The sequence below is a fragment of the Hypomesus nipponensis genome, chromosome 21 (assembly GCF_054491055.1).
Source record: "Hypomesus nipponensis isolate SF chromosome 21, ASM5449105v1, whole genome shotgun sequence".
NCBI classification, from domain to species: Eukaryota; Metazoa; Chordata; class Actinopteri; order Osmeriformes; family Osmeridae; genus Hypomesus; species Hypomesus nipponensis.
Genome location: NC_140381.1, coordinates 10323967 through 10338582, shown reverse-complemented (window position 1 = coordinate 10338582; position 14616 = coordinate 10323967). Strand labels below are relative to the sequence as shown.

General features: G+C 40.5%; 2 protein-coding genes and 1 long non-coding RNA gene across 3 annotated transcripts; 2 read left to right on the top strand and 1 right to left on the bottom strand.

Moving 5' to 3' along the window:
* Positions 1 to 1823: 1823 nt before the first annotated feature.
* commd1 (copper metabolism (Murr1) domain containing 1) lies at positions 1824 to 8972 on the bottom strand. Its single transcript, XM_084685834.1, has 3 exons — positions 8676 to 8972; positions 7908 to 8189; positions 1824 to 2421 (listed from the first exon to the last, which is right to left on the bottom strand). The coding sequence occupies exons 1-3, from the start codon at positions 8847 to 8849 to the stop codon at positions 2314 to 2316; spliced, it is 564 nt and encodes a 187-aa protein (XP_084541960.1). The 5' UTR covers positions 8850 to 8972; the 3' UTR covers positions 1824 to 2313.
* On the top strand, positions 8897 to 10049 carry dcps (decapping enzyme, scavenger). Its single transcript, XM_084685833.1, has one exon. It carries the CDS (start codon positions 8947 to 8949, stop codon positions 9934 to 9936), a length of 990 nt encoding a protein of 329 aa, XP_084541959.1. The 5' UTR covers positions 8897 to 8946; the 3' UTR covers positions 9937 to 10049.
* Positions 10050 to 13579: 3530 nt separating this feature from the next.
* On the top strand, positions 13580 to 14030 carry LOC146237930 (uncharacterized). Its single transcript, XR_014740544.1, has 3 exons — positions 13580 to 13669; positions 13816 to 13863; positions 13961 to 14030. It is a non-coding gene; the product is annotated as an uncharacterized LOC146237930 (long non-coding RNA).
* The last annotated feature ends 586 nt before the right edge of the window (positions 14031 to 14616 follow it).

The window sequence follows — 14616 nt, the reverse complement described above, 5'->3', positions numbered from 1 at the left end:
TATTTACTTCACCGATCTTTCTGCTCCCAATGCGTCACAGATCACGGATCTCAGTAAATATGACGCCCTACTTGCTGCACTGGGCTTTAACCAGATCTTAGCAGATAAGGACCAGAGTGCACCTTTAACGACTACACTATGGAATTTTTAAATCAATTTGGCCTTAAACATATTAGTAAAAATAAAACACAAATCTTGTTCTCACCTTGAAATTCAACGAGACTGTGCTTCAGGCTATTCTTTTAATCTCGTCACTTCTTTACCAACCTCCAGTGGGACCGGCCTTTGAGAAACAGCAATTAGCTGCAAGGTCTTTTTATCAGGAGTTTAGAAACCCCTGCCGTGCACGGATTCGGTCCCGACCCTGGACAGCGGAAAAAGATATTGAGATCCGGCTCGAAGGACCAATTTGTTAGGATAATTTCTCAAGTAATGCACAGAGTCGTCGGATTCAAAGAAAGTACAATAGTTTAATGCTTGCCAGCAAGGAGACAAAGTCTGATCGCAATACAAAGTTTGTCCGCTAGCATGTTGTGCTAGCTAGCTATTTAAGCAGAACCGCTCTTTACAGTCATTGGTTAAGACAAAGGCATGCAAATGTTCCATTGCTCTTCTTCATTGGCTCCTTGCATAGACCTGGCGCAGGAGTGTGTGCGTGCGTGTTTGAGTGTGTGTGCCTTTTGACCCCTGTAAGCTTGACCACATGATTCACCCAACACAGATAAGGCCAGACATCTTTTATGGCCTCTCTAGTAAGAGAGAGTGGTCAGCCCAGGTCACCTTGTTTACATATGCCTCGTGTTCCCCAAAGTTCAGATTTGGGGGTAGGCCTCTCTCTACACACAAAGGAATGCTGAACACAGAATCATTCTTATACAGGATAAATGTGCTACATCTTCAATTTTCCCAACAATGACATGCAAGCCAAGATGGTAGCAGGTTCAAATCTCACCCATTCCTGTAAACAAATATATAAATGCATCTTCTTCTATGAAATGGGTTTGCTTTCTAAATGCCCTGGCAATGCATGACATGTGTGGCTCAACCCCCTTTATCAAATACCTTAACATCCATCACTCTACACCAACTGCTCCACCCATTTCCCCCCTCCCAAGCAGAGAGTCTGAACTGATCCGTTCTGAAGAGAATTCTTTGATTTCCCTTCTGTTATTTAAGAGGATTAGATAGGGGCATATGTTAAGATACCAACAAGCCTATTGAATTTGTGTACATCGAGTCCACTTTTATAAGTTGTAAAAATCCATAAAATGCACCTTACGAGGGGAGTGTAAAACCCTAAAGGCTGAGAGTTTAATCAGACTTGCAGAAAAAACTGTGTTAAACTGCGACAATATGTTATTACATTTACATCACAAAACATTCTTCTACAAAAATCTATAATAATTTAAGATTATTGCTCCTGGCGATCTTTGTGATTTTCAGTGAGACATTATTTATTAAAAGGTTGAATCTTTTTATTTAGTTATAGTCACATAAAATACCCAATACACAATGCTCAAAATATTACATTACTTTGAGCACACTGAAGGTAAATGTTACTGTCTTGGCACTGGGGCAGGTATAAGGAAAGAGCATTTTCAAAGTCACATAGTAAAGTATCTCCACTAAATATTTTTGCCAATGCAAAACAGAAGGTACAGAATGTGACACTGCAGAGGAAGCAGACAATGCATTTAGTAAATGTCCATTGAAACCATCCGTTTCAGTTCCTTATATCTTCAATCAAGTTCCGCTTTAATGCAAATCACTTGTAGGGGACACCCACAGCACCTATACACGTTCAATGATTGGATGAGTCAGGGTTCAAGGTTGCGCATATTGAGAGTTTTAATATGTACTACAAGCCATTTTCTCTGACAATATGACATGATCTTTATAAGCAAAAGTATGAATATGAACGCAGATAATATTGTGATTTTCAAAGAAAGATAGGCTCCATTGGGTACAACAGACTAGTATGCAGCAAATTCTGGTAATATGGCAGCTTGCTCTCACAGACTTCTTAAAGAAGTCTAAGAAGTTTAAGACTAACCCTTAAACCCAAACAGGAATTGAGCATCAATAGAGCAGGAAACCACAAAATGGGCCACTATGAACATTCTTTGCAACACACTCAACGCTTGCCACAAACTGCACGACATCTCCACAACACTCAAAAGGCTTACTTACGCACTTACAACTTATACACATGCACACAGTCCTTTTTATTTGCTCTGTTACACACGCTCTCTTTCTCACTATTTGACACGCACACAGTCACACATTACACACACACTGGGGTTGCACACCATACTAGCTGCGATGCACGATGCTGTCGATGCTCTTCTGAACATCCGCCATCTTTTTTAACACCTGGTTGACCTTCGCCTCGTCAAACTCCAGGCACACAAACTCGGAGTCCTGTAAAAGACAGAAGACGCAATGTCAGAGGAAAGAGGACATGCACGACACAATACAATAACAGTCTGCACACGATCTGTACAAATGCATGACGAAGCAGATAAACATGAGACGGTTCCTCAGCGGGAAGCGGTTGTGTGTGAGAATGATGCAATGCAGAGCAAAGTATATAATCAGAAACAAGGACCTCTGTTTCGCCTAAAAAACACCTTTCCTAAATCCCCGAGCGCTCGAATGATGGAAGTCTACCTGTCAAAGTCGAGCTCTGTTCACTTACCTCCAGTGATTGTCGTACATAACTGACGGTGGAGAAGGTGTAGTGTAAACATACGGTGCTGACAATGACAGCTGCCAAGATCAGGGAGTAAGTAGGATGTCAATTTCAAAAGCTCAAGAGCCAAACTGTCCACGGAAGTGTGAGGAAGGAAACGGCTCCGAATGTTTTTGTCATGCTGTGAATGACCTACAGGCCTCCTCATTTTACGGGGGAAAAGAAAAAACAGAAGGCACGTTTAATATAGACCAAAGTCAGCCTGTGGCCCTACCATTCAAGTCTTCCCATTATAAAAATGGGTCCCTTGAAACTTTCCCTTCCTTCTCTGGGTTCTCCAGCGGCTCAGACAAAAATATCCTCCAATGTCGGTTGTCTGAATGTCACCTTTCAAAAACTGGTTTGCTATCGGAGAACGCAGGAGAAAAGGACAAGAACAGGGGAAGGGGGTGGGGGTCATGATCAGATCGACCATAGGGGGCAAGGTCATCTTTTCCTCTAATTTGTATTTGATGAAAACATTTTAATACCGTTTTTGGCATTTCTGAATGTAGTTCATATAATCCTGTAAACGTCAAAGTGGTTTCAATTACCAAAATCGTGCCCCAGATCAGAATGTTTGAGACCCATACAGATAAATAAACTAACAATGGCATGGCATGCATAAGGAATAGAGGGGTTAGGTTAACTGATCCTGCATCCGCTTCTGCAGTTTGGTAACTGCATCGCCTGCCGACAACAGACTGACAACCTATAGATATTCAGTGTCCTTCACATGAGGGGAGAGGGGGCAAGGGCAACTGGCCGATAAAACGTCTTTCACATGGGCCAGCCATGTGATATAGAAGGTCTATTCATTCTGTCAACGTGACGCCAAACCGGTTTTGTTACCTGCCACTTTACATTTACATTTAGTCATTTAGCAGACGCACTTATCCAGAGCGACTTACAGTAAGTACAGGGACATTCCCCCTGAGGCAAGTAGGAGTGCCTTGCCCAAGGACACAACGTCATTTGGCACGGTGGGGAATCGATCCGGCAACCTTCTGATTACTAGCCCGACTCCCTCACCGCTCAGCCATCTGACTCCCACTTAAAAATGAATGAAAATCCAGGAGGAGACACAATGAAGGACAGGGGATTGTCCATCTGCAGCTGTTGTTTATTTCCCGTTTGTTCTTTACAGTGGACATGTCTACATTGTACCCTTGCACCTCTCAATGACCTGTTGCCTGGTAACCTCTTGACACAAACCCCCTCCCCCAACACACACACGTCTATTGTTTGTTTAGGTAAGACCTGTTTCTATGGAAGACAGCGCATGTATTAAAATGGCATCTGCCTGCAAAATCTCATTGTATCTGGCCCATAAATGAGATATCATGACTAAATAAATGTAAATAAAGTACATTAGGGCTATGACTCATGTTCTTTGGAGAGTGACTTGTGTCAGTCACTTGAGCCGTACCTGTAGACTAGTTTTGCTTATGCAAATGCACTATATTATTCAGGTTAAGCCAAGCTAGACACACCCACTGTATTTCTATTGATATAGGGAAACCATCCTATGGTTTAAAAAAGGGGCGGAGGGAGATTAGTACATAGGTACATACATATTTAAAAACATACTATGTACAAAGGAATTGGTCCAAATGTGTAGGCCATCTTTACAAATACAAAAGATCTCTAAGGATCTTCTTCTGTGAACGAATCAACTAGTTCACTTAAGTTCAGCACAACTGTAATGACCAAGATAATGGTGGCTCAAGGGTGTGGTGCTCCACTAGCCTCATTCAGTAGTGCAAGGGGAGGGGTAGACTGGCACAGATATGGGTAGAGCAGAAGCACAACCACCTTCCCCACCACCACCCCCAACACCTCCTCCTCCACCCTTGTGACCTTTTAAGTTAAGATAAAAAATAAAATAAAAAAAGGCTAAACTGAGGCTTGACAGCTTGTTGGTATACGTTGATAGAAAAAAGATGGATTTTTAAATTACTTCATGTTGAAAAGTAGAGAATATGATATAGGCCTATTCGTGTTTAGAGTTATTAAGAAACACAATAACAATAACTGACAATGAAAGACTTGAACTTTTGTGCCAGTGAATCCATTGAATGTGATCCTCTCAAACAATGTTCATTTTTGTATTGCATTGGGCTATTTTTATAAATGTTTTAAGTTCAATCAGCAAAGAAAGGTTCAACTTTGATCCATCCATCTTTGTAGCATTGTGCTACATTTTCATTGAGTTTGACCAGGAAAACAAGTTTCAACTTCCATCCCATCATTCATTGTTCCAGTATTGTATACAACCAGCAACTATGCTACATCCTATCAGCTTTTCTTGTGACTAAAGTCTAAAGATTGATTTCCCCACTGGATGCAGAACATGGATTCACTGATGCAGAAGAGGTCTTTCTGACGCTCTCCTTCCAGCACTAAAGGTGGAACTGACAAATTCCTTGCATTTCAGTGTCAGTTTGTAGGCAATCTAATTGGCTATGCTCTATGGGCTATAGCTAACATCCCCATACTCAGACTGATAGTGCGTAAAAGCATTTGTTGTCTGGAAACAAAGTAAGAAGCAGAAGAAGATCCTTTGATTTCACCAACGTGGAGGTTCCTCCTATGTGCTATATGGTCACTAGTCACGATTGTTTCTTTTGTCAGAAGCCAAAAATAGAACACGATTTTAAGAGCCCCATGCTAATGTAAGCTTTTAACATGTTTGACCTGTTTGTCAATATCTTGATTCTACTTTAGACTGTATTAAATGGACTCTGCCTCCAGGTCCAAAGCGTCATTTATTAACAGCCAGGTGGAAAGGCTGTGTGTGTCTGTGTGTAGCGGGTGCAAAGTGGTCTCCAACAACACGAGATGCCAAATGCAACACGTAGGAGCTAGGATTTGGCACTTGGATCTACATCAACTTTGACAGAAGATAGTCTTTTTTGCAGCATGTGAACCATTTCCTGCTCAAGTACTGTTGTACTTGAGGTCATCTTTTTTAAGGTTACAAGGACAAGATGACCTTGGCCAGAAGAAAGTACTTATCTAGAATCTGTTGTGCTCTCTTAATAGGCTGATGTGGGTCATACAGGGTCCTGAAGAGGGCAGTACGTCTGGTCAGAGGTAGCTAGGCTAAACATTGTGAAAGTCCTAGTTTGGGTTTGGTCGAGCATGTTGACATTTAGAACATGTCAAAACACAGAGGAGATGTTCTGGACTGATTGTAAACTTCAAAATGAATCACGTCTTGTCTCGCTTGATCTACGTTCCACAAACCTGTGTAATTTTGGAGATACTGCTATGTCAACCGCAACTTGCATTTTACAAGGGAAGCCACATAGTAATCAGCCTGGTACCTGATGCTATAGTAAGTGTTTTAAATGTACAGTGGGCTGTGAATTTTTTACAAATAGAAATGACTGAGATACTGTCAGTATTCTGCCGATGTTTGCGAAACAGATTAGTGGTAAAAATCTTGAGGCACAGTGCAGCCTTCTTAAACAGCTTTATCTTAAATAGCGTCAAAACCACTTTTAGTTAGAAGTTAAACGACTACCAAAGACTATGTGATTGATTACAGAGTCAAGTTAATGATTTGCCATTCAGCTCATGAAGAAGGTTTTTACTTAAACTGCATGATGAACCAATCAAAGACAAAGCAGCTATGGATTAGCCTCCATAGTCTGCATTGCAATTCTGAGAGAATATTAAATAAGGTCTTATGTTCAATAGTGAAATGAAATTGAAATAGAAACTTTCTGATGGTAAAGGTACACTTTAGAAAGATTCATCAGCCTACAAATAAAATAGCAAAAATATTGACCAGCGATCAGAATGGTATTGAACTTTGAAAACTGCTTTTATAGTCCATGACAGACAAATGTTAACTGTAGGAGCAGAAAAATCTAAGTTCAGGTCCCGAAAACAAAGCTTAGAGGAGAACAACGGGAATAGACTCCACCCTCACATATTCTAACCAAGTGTATTCCAACAAGTACAGAAGCAACACTTCCTGTCAACTCTAGAGGGAGCAGAGGATTGAAAGTAAAATGGAGCAACTAGACCTCATTGTTTAATGAAAGTGGGCCACTCCTTTGTATAATATACAATAAGGAGACAAATGCATATGCAGTTTATTCATAAGTTAAAAACTTCAAGAAGGGAAGTGACACAGGACCTCAAAGCTTGTTAACAGTGCACCATCTTTGAGGTCCGCTAAACAGTGACTTCAGCAAGAACAGTCCATTTTAGGTTACTAATTCTTGACAAAAGCCAGGAGATGATTAAACTGACCAAAAAACTGCTCAAATGGATGATTTAAGTGGTAAACTACATGGTATGTGACTGGAGCCAGTCAGGTCAGGTGCTTTGGCCTATTGTGATTAAGATGAGCTCTTGAATGGAGGCTGGTCCTAGACCTGTTCTTACCTGGGCTGACCTTCAACCCCAGTTGAAATAGCAGTTCCTGTAGTGGTAAATAATATCCACCGTATTCAATTAATTAATTCTTAATATGAATGGACAATGAGGGCACACTAACAACTAAGTTATTCTGGCTAGATCAAATGGTTCTCAAGATCAAATCATATTTTACAGCAAACTGGAAAGCTTGAAAGTGCACTAAAGGATAAGGTATATGAATCATGGAAATTGAATACTATATATTTGGTATTTTATGGTAAGAGGAGAGCCTTAAAAATGATGTGAAGAAAATTAAGAATGCTTTAACTTTCACTCTATACTCCCTTTCCCTTCTCCATAACAAACACCACAATGCACTGAACTTGTCACTTTCATCGAAGATTCCCAAACATTTTCGTAAGTGGTGTAATAGTGTAGATGATCGCAGGCAATTAACACATTTTGAATAAGAAATGTGAAAATACTTTCTCTGAGAGGAGATTAAGCTCGGAATCCTGACTTCCAATGTACCTTGTGGTATTTTCAGTCACTTGGATTTAAAAAACACAAAAAAAAAAGAGTATTATAATCTAAACTTGTATTTATTTCTAGTGTCTTTGTAGCGGCTTTGTAATGTACTTGTAAGGGTAAAACAGATGCAGAATTGAGCAGATTAAATGACCAATTTAATTACAAAATTACATGCGGCTGATGAGCGGCGTGGTAACACCCGCCACATATATTCCCTCCACCCACAGACACCCTCCCTCCCTCCCTCCCTCACTCCCTCCCTCCCTCTCACCTCTCCAGTCCTTCCCAGCTCCAACTCCACCAAGGCCACAGGGCTGCTGGCCGCCTCTCCTCTGCTGGCCGAAGTGGGAAGGTCGACCCTCCAAGTGAGGCCCCTCAGGCCGGCCTCCCATCGGCTCTGGCCCAGCAGGCTTTCTCTGACCCGGCCCCGCTGACCCTTCCAGAAGCGGGAGAGGGCTGCAGCCTGCTCTGTGCTGACACCACCCTGCTTCTTGGTCTGGGCTGTCAGGAAGGCCTCCAGCTGGGGCTGGTCCATGTCTGCCATGGCAATAGACTGAGGAATAACATGTATTTGTCTTATGAGAACCAATGTGATTTTCTTTAAAGTGTGACTGCAGTTGCTGTCCATGATTTTCACAAAGGTGTGTTAGTGCTGCCACCTAATGACACCATGTTCACCTTTATAGGCGATAAAGAAAACCTAACCACTTCCATGGCTTTTAAAAAGCTTTTAAAAAGCAATGTTGTGACAGTGAATGTCATTTTAAATAAATATCAAATACAAATGTTAATTAATCATGCACCACCCGTCAGAACGAAACGGAGAAGCCAATCGAGAAAAACGATGTTACGGGTTGTGTAGCCTAGCATGAGAGAAAAGTTAACACAATGTATACCGTCAAACACCGTCTGAAGATACAAATGCTTGTATTGACAATACTAGCTATAAGTGTGATAATACATGCTTTGTAGTCTGAAACTGGTGATACTGTAGAAAGCTAGCAAATCCACAGCATATTTATTTGGACAACTACAGTACCTTCAAAAGGCCTCTCATCTTCTCGTGTAAAGCGTTAAATTCCTCTTGCGCGAGGTCGGGAAAAAGTTCATTTTTCAAAAGTTCTTCTGTTATTTCACCATTGTTGTAATATACTTTTTGAGCTATTCCATTTAGTAAACCGTTCAGAGATTTAGTTGGGTCCACATCCGCCATATCGCTGCTTTCGATCACGTGACAACAAGTCACGTGAGAATTTGCCCGTTACTTTTCGGGCAGCTTCGGCTTCAAGCGTAACATCCCTACAACAAAGATGGCGTCCACTGGTAAACGTGAAAGCCCCAACATTGGAATCGAAGACTTCACTAAGAGTAAAAGGCAAAAGAGTGGCCCAGATAGCGACCAAATAGATGATCAAGTAGCATCTGAAAGTGTGCTATCCGGATTCAAACTGAAGACCGTTTTGCGGGACTCGGCGCGGGAAAAAAACATCTTTCTTCACGGGAAGTTAGATGACCATGAGGCAGTTGTCATCCTGGAGAAGACACCAATCAGAGAGGACACCTTGTCCGAGATGTTCAGTGGCTCTAGACTAAAGTTGGAGATGAAAAATGACATCTACAGCACTTATCAACTTCAACCCCCTGCTCATCTGAATGAGATCAAGACCACGGTGGTGTGTCCCGCCACAGAGAAGCACGTTAAGAAATACTTGTGCCAGGAGACTTTTCTGGTGGAGGAAACCGGGGAGGATTATCGCTCTATCACTCTGCCTTACATTAAGAGCCAGAGCTTTGGAATACAGTGGGTCTACAACATCCTGGAGAAGAAAGCTGAGGCAAATCGTATAGTCTATGAGGATCCAGATCAGGATGTTGGCTTTGTTCTCCTACCAGACTTAAAGTGGGACCAAAAGCAGCTGGACAACTTGTATCTGATAGCCATCGTTCATCGAAGAGACATCAAAAGTCTCAGGGACTTGACTTCTCAGCATCTACAACTGCTAAGAAATATCCGCCAGAAAGGAGAGAAGAGCATTCTGGAGCGGTATGGAGTGCCAGCCAGCAAGATGAGGGTTTACCTCCATTATCAGCCATCCTACTACCACCTTCATGTCCACTTCACGGCCCTGGGCTATGACGCTCCGGGCACTGGGGTGGAGAGAGCACACCTACTCTCCGATGTCATTCAGAACCTCCTGGCAGACTCTGAGTACTACCACAGTCGTACCCTCTCCTTCCCACTGAGGGCTGACGACAGCCTGCTCAGTGAGTTCAAAGGAGCTGGGAGGTTGTCTGCCTAATTCCAGCTATCCTAGTTGTAAACTGTATGTGTAAGCAGTTGTGCTTTTTTTTACCGTAATCTTTATACAAAATGTAATACTTTAATTGTTTTATTAAAGTGTCCTCAATCCACTGTTGTGTGTGTGTGTGTGTGTGTGTGTGTGTGTGTGTGTGTGACATTGTGTTTCCTTTTATTGCCATGTTTTCTGAGCAACACATAATACATAATAGCCTTTCTCATTCTTGTTTCTATCAAACAGTTCAGTGAAAATGTTTTGGCTAGATTAACAAAATGGAAGACATTTAAATGTGTTCATATTCTATCCAATCAAATGTATTTGTATAGCCCTTTTTACACGCAAGCATGTCACAGAGGGCTTCACATACGCCCATAGAACTGCCACTCAACCAACCTAAACCCTCAAGGAAGTTAGTAACTAGTTACTGGCAACTATTACAGTCAAAATGTATAGTACATTATCTTCATGCATCATGCCCAAAATGTCAGAGCTTTGTGGTGCACAAAAGAAAATGGCTTAAAGTAAATGCAAGCAATTACACTGATATAATTAACAGTTATATGATTATTTAATATATAATTATAACTTTAAGTAGGCCTATAAAGTCAAGGTCACCGCAACGTAAAAAAGGGGAGTATGATAGAGATTTGTTGGGATCAGAATAGGCTGAAAGGAAGTACTTACATGGCTTCTACTGGTCAGTGTATATTTAAGCTATGAGGATGTTTCAGCGGGTTATTACATTCATGAATGAATGGGTAACTATTTATAAAATAGCTGCAAAACTATAAAAAACTAATCACTAGTCAGTGATTTTTTAAACGTCTTAATTACACTATATAAAACGAAAATGCACATCATATAATTATTGTTGTCATTTGGTACAATAGTTCTATGTATTATGCAAAACATCTTAATCTTATTTATATATCTGAATTACAGAAAAAGTACAAGGGACTCCATGCGCCATCTTTTGACAAAAAAGAGAATCGCAACCCTGAAAGACAAAAAAAAATCTCAGAAGCTGATGCAACAATTAACATAAATGAGAGCAAAATAGCTGAAACTAGCTTTTGTGGATGTGATTTTATAGTTTTTTTACAATCACTTTAACACAAATTTCAGAACCTTGATGTATTTTTCAAAACTCTAGATACAAAACTCGAAACAGTCATTACTTATAACACACACTGCCGCATGTTCAAAGCATAGCATTGTATGTTCATATCTCTAAAGATACCTTGCGCATGCAAAAAACTAATTGATCATGAAATACCATAGGAACATATATCATCCAAACACAAGATACCCATAGTTTCACCATGTAGTTGTTTGTACAATCATTAAATATTGTACCACAAAATATGTGACATGTGTTTCATAAAATACATCACCATAAATGGACTACGAGAGAATACTACAGACAGTAGAATCATTGAGCAAAATATGAAATGTATTGATGACTATTCATCAATATCAATCATTCATTCAGTTAATATTTCCCATCTTCTTTTAAACCATAGGGGAATTAGTTTTGGTTGTTTGGACAATATTTAATATTTAAACTCCTACAATATGCCGCAGTCTGCCCTTGGCAGTGGCAGCAGCTTACCAGATGGAGGACGTGAGGATGGACTCAATGATGGCTGTGTAGAATGCACCATCATTGTCTTTGGCAGGTTGAACTTCTTCAGCTGCCAGAGGAAGTACATCCTCTGTTGTGCTTTCTTGGTGAGGGAGCTGATGTTCAGTTCCCACTTGAGGTCCTGGGAGAGGATAGTGCCCAGGAAGCGGAAGGACTCCACAGTGTTGACTGGGGAGTCACACAGGGTGATGGGGCTGAGTGCAGCCGGGTTCTTGCTGAAGTCCACAACCATGTACACTGTCTTGGGAGCATGTGGCTCCAAATTCTTCTGGCTGCACCAGGTCACCAGGTTGTCAAAATCCCACCTGAAGTCAGACTCGTCCCCACCAGAAATGAGACCAATGAGGGTGGGGTCATCTGCTAACTTCAGGAGTTTAACGGACTGATGTTTGGAGATAGAGCTGTACGTATATAAGTGTACAGGGAGAAGAGCAAGAGAGGATGGAGAGGATTTCCTCTTTTCTTTGGGGGACGGTGGGGGGGGGGTCAACTCACCAGTAAAAAGATTACGGTAAAGATTAGCACAAGTAGGCTGATACAGTTTACCCTGTTCCGCCTGCTCTCTCCTCCCCAGATCCAAATTCCTATTAACAGAACCACAATTTAGAAGACCATTATCCCCAAACTTGGGACAACAGTAATGGGTCCTTGTAATTTCAAAACAAGACCATTTATTTGGCAAGTAAGCTAATGTAACCAGGTCACATAATGAAATTGGGTATAATGTTGAACCCAAACCAGACTGTCACAAGTCTCACAGTATATGTGTATTGATCTGTAATCTCAGTGTGGACAAGACCATGCCAAGTTTAATGGAAATAAATCTCTGGTAGACCTCATTTCTAATATTTGTAACATTGCGCAGCCTGCATTGGATCATCAGGTCAGTGGGCAAAAATTAACCAATAAGAAAATAGTTCTTTAAGGAAAACAACACCAAAATAGAAGTGAGAAAAACAAGGGTGTTGCTAGTGCCCCTTGGACCTTGTTATACCTCAACAACTTGTAACTTTTAACAACCAGTCATAAAATGGCTGAGTGACTCCCTGTGACCGATTCAATACTCCTTGATTCAAGGGATTGCTGTCGTCTATCAAATAGGTCCTGTGAGGACAGTACTGTTGTCAGTTAGGAGGGAAAACCTTCGAACATACAACACAAGGATAATGTCTTTCAGATGGATATTACTCCTCTCTGCCTCTCTGTGTACCCATGGTGTCAGAGGTACTTCTATAGGTGAGTTAAGCACAGGATATGTTCACTAATAGACTTCTCAAATGGAATGTTGTCTGAATTTTTTTTTCTGAATTTCTGTTTTGTCACGTTATTTGTTTAATTAATTTGTTTTCTGACTGGTTTTGCTTCTCTGGTTTTAAATGGTTGATTATATGTCTCTGTATCTTATTCATCTACAAAGCATTATTTTGAAAGACACCTAGGTCTCAAAAACTATCCCTGTTTCAATTGAGAGAAAAATAACCTAACCTGTCTGGCTTGAATCCAACCCAATTAGCTTGGAGGTTTGTACCAGGAAAACAAATGGTTTTATTGAGTTCGCAATGCAAAGGTCCCTGACGAGAGAATGATTAATCATTCAATGTATCCTTACTCTCAGTTCAACTTGACTGATGTCTTGAACTTTAATAAAATATGATTGAATATGTATGAAATACACATTTTTTATGTTACATTGATTTCTTGCTGTATGTCAAATTCCGTTGTTATTTCTAGATTTTCCAGGTGCATCATCGATAAACTGTGATGTAGGTTCAGATGGGATTGTGGGGCCTGTGGAAGAGGGCTATTCAGGTAAAAAGTACAATATTTACATGACCACAAAATATGTCACGCATTCTTCTAATTTGCAACAAATATATTTTTTTGGTGGGTAACAACATTTTATAATTTCTCTTTGTGGCAACAGGGAACGTGGAAGTTGTAACTGGCATCCCAGCTGACACCACTGTGAGGCTGGTTGCGCATCTGTTTCCTGACCACATTAAGTTTCTGGAGCTAGATTACACACCTGGGGATACAACTGCAACTGTCCGCACCAAGATGGATCTAGATGCAGATGCACTAAAAAGCGTGAGATTCATAATATCAGTGAACTTTGACATGTATATACACAAATATGTTGATATTTCACAAGATTTCGTTTGTGTTTTAAAATTGGATGAGTAGTTTTTGTGGAGACAGTGTCAGTGTTTAATCTTTTGTCCATTTCCTTGTAGACCGCGGGACAGTTATACTATTCAATCATGTGTGTGAACCTGGGAAAGGTGAGACCAATAAAGAATTACAGTGATCTGTCATATGACATGTTATGGTGAGCCAGAAAATGTCTCAGTTGTTAAAACAACATCTATTGTCTCTTAGCTAAACAACACTCGAACGCTCAAAATCACCGATTTAAATGACAACAGTCCAATATTTGAGAAGAAGGAGTACAGCACGACGGTTTCTGAGGTGAGACAAGGGCAAAGTGAAATGAAAAAGTGAAAAATGTATTTCAATATGGTTTATTTTGAATAGTACATTAAAACACATATTGGTCTAATTACTGTAATATTGCTTGTCCTTAAGACATTTCCACTAAACACAGAAGTTCTCAAAGTCAAAGCTGTGGATGCAGATGTCACCTCACAAAACAACAGAGTATCGTATTCCATACTGGTGAGTGTTATTTTGGGTAACGTTAAAACTTGATTTTGAGTCCTCATTAAAGGAAATCACAAAAAAAGTGTTTCGTTGTTGTTTAACTCGTTTGTTTTAACTTGTTTAAGTAAAACTCAAATTTATCTTAAAGCCACCCGTATCCCTGGACTTTGATGTGCGTAATGATGGAGGTGTGATGCTGATCAAACGTCTGAACTACAACACAGCCAAAAACTACAACATTACCATAAAGGCAGAGGTAGACGATGATGTCAGAACAGCACATCATTTGACATTAGTCTTTCTGTTAGCCATTGTCATCCTCAGATGGCTGCTGTATCGATGTACTAGTTATTTGTGAACAATCTGACACTTTA

Coding starts and splice junctions, on each gene's coding strand:
- commd1 (XM_084685834.1), bottom strand. CDS start 8,849: ATGGCGGATGTGGACCCAACTAAATCTCTGAACGGTTTACTAAATGGA. Junction 8,190..8,675: donor AGATGAGAGGCCTTTTGAAG/GTACTGTAGTTG, acceptor GTTATTCCTCAG/TCTATTGCCATGGCAGACAT. Junction 2,422..7,907: donor AGCTGGGAAGGACTGGAGAG/GTGAGAGGGAGG, acceptor TGTCTTTTACAG/GACTCCGAGTTTGTGTGCCT.
- dcps (XM_084685833.1), top strand. CDS start 8,947: ATGGCGTCCACTGGTAAACGTGAAAGCCCCAACATTGGAATCGAAGAC.